Raw genomic sequence first — 1829 nt, 5'->3', positions numbered from 1 at the left:
TTAAATCGTAGTAAAACACTTTAAAATCCTTCTCGTTCTCTTCGCATTCTACATCATAAGGCGAAAAACAGTACCTTCATCAAAATCCTCAACTTTTTACTTCTCCACTTTGTTCCTTACAAAGTATTTACAACGGAGAAGCCAAAAGAAAGAGGAAAAATTATCCAAAAAAAGAAGGAAGATGTAAAATTATACCATAGCTAAAATCAGCTGCATCATCATCACAATCATTCTTTTTTTTTTGGGTTTTTGTGTGTCCTCTAACTAATATAATTAATTAACACGTCGCCTGTTTTCCCTAGTACAACTCATCGGAGAGAGAGTTGAGTAGGTCTTGCATGTCACGCGCCTCACCGCCGGTGCGGAGCGCCTCGAGCACCCGCTCGAAGAGGAAGACATGGCAGGGGATCCGCAACACGCCTTTCTGCTCGTACCCGTACTCCTGCGCCGACTTATTGAGCAGCTTCACGAAGATCGGGTGATTCAACAACTCGGCGCTGACCACAAACCTCTCCATCTCCTCTCCGACATAGACCGGGAGGTGACCCTCCGGCACGCCTCCGGACCTCTTCCTTAAGGAGTCGGGCGCCCTGGAGTGTGACCTCAACAAGCAGTACTGGGAAGAATCAGCAACCTTGGATAATCTCCTCATAAGCTTCTTCATATTTGAAAAGAGAGAGAGTTGTTTGGTTGTAGTGAGAGAAAGTGAAGTGAGGAGATGAGGGAGAGGGAGAGGGGTATATAAATATAGGAAGGAAAGTGGGTACACAGAAAGGTTATTGAGAGGTACAGATGGGCGTACTTGGCAGGTACAATTATTGTTTGGTGTTGGAGTCCATTAATTACTTTTTCTTCTAATTAATTAAACTCCTCTCCTCTCCTCTGCTTAATCAATATAATTATAAAGATATCGGGGGTGGTACAATTGTTCTCATCATTCATTCAGGGGTGTGCACATAGCAAATTTTGGAGTGGATTTTACGCCAATGACAAATCATGTGAATTTCCAACTTGATGGACCATCTCTTTTAAAACAAATCCATCTGGGAATTATATGCTATACTATAATACCATTCCTCAATTTTCAATTTCTTCTTTCTTTTGGCCTCAAATGAAATTAAGTGCCCCATCCCTTTTTATAATTTTCATTCAATATGGAATTTTTTATCTAATCATAATCAAGATTCAAAATTAATGAAGAAATTCCGAACACCTTCTTTTGATTAACAACTGAAAATATTGAATTTCTTCAACACAAGTATCAAAGTTTAGTTAGTCAATGGGCACTCTTTGAATGAAGTTATGATGAAAAGAAAGCATGAAAACGTAATAATATATACTTGAGATTTAAAAATCGCCACCCAAATTTCATCATAGCAAATTTGTTTTTTCTTTGAAATAAAGTATACAACATTTACTTAATTTCTAATCAACAATCACTAAGATATACCATAAATTAAATTATTTGGTCTACTCACACCAACAATTTAATTTTAACACTAATTTTTCTTTCTTTAATTAAGTTTTTATGATTTAGAGTAGGCTCGTGGTTGAGGTTAAGGATGAAGTCCTATAAATAAGTTTGAAATAATGGGTTTAAGTTTCACTTGGTATGTCGGTAATGTCTCACTCACTTTATGTGAATGTTTGTCTTACTTTATATGAGTTATTATAATTTCATTACAATCATATTAATGTATTGGTTGAATCGAGAGTTTTTGTAATTTATTATTTGTTGTTTTTGTATATTAATGTATTGCTCGAATCGATATAACATTAAAAAACATAATGACATTAGTAGTTACAGATCTAGCAAGCCTGAACTACAT

The 1829-nt window shown here is 36.0% G+C and overlaps 1 protein-coding gene across 1 annotated transcript; it reads right to left on the bottom strand.

Moving 5' to 3' along the window:
- On the bottom strand, positions 1-734 carry LOC105175082 (auxin-responsive protein SAUR71). Its single transcript, XM_011097404.2, has one exon. It carries the CDS (start codon positions 662-664, stop codon positions 299-301), a length of 366 nt encoding a protein of 121 aa, XP_011095706.1. The 5' UTR covers positions 665-734; the 3' UTR covers positions 1-298.

The sequence above is a fragment of the Sesamum indicum genome, linkage group LG12 (genome assembly GCF_000512975.1).
Source record: "Sesamum indicum cultivar Zhongzhi No. 13 linkage group LG12, S_indicum_v1.0, whole genome shotgun sequence".
In the NCBI taxonomy this organism is placed as follows: Eukaryota; Viridiplantae; Streptophyta; class Magnoliopsida; order Lamiales; family Pedaliaceae; genus Sesamum; species Sesamum indicum.
The sequence above is the reverse complement of the archived record's forward strand: the minus strand, read 5'-3'. Positions and strand labels throughout refer to the sequence as shown.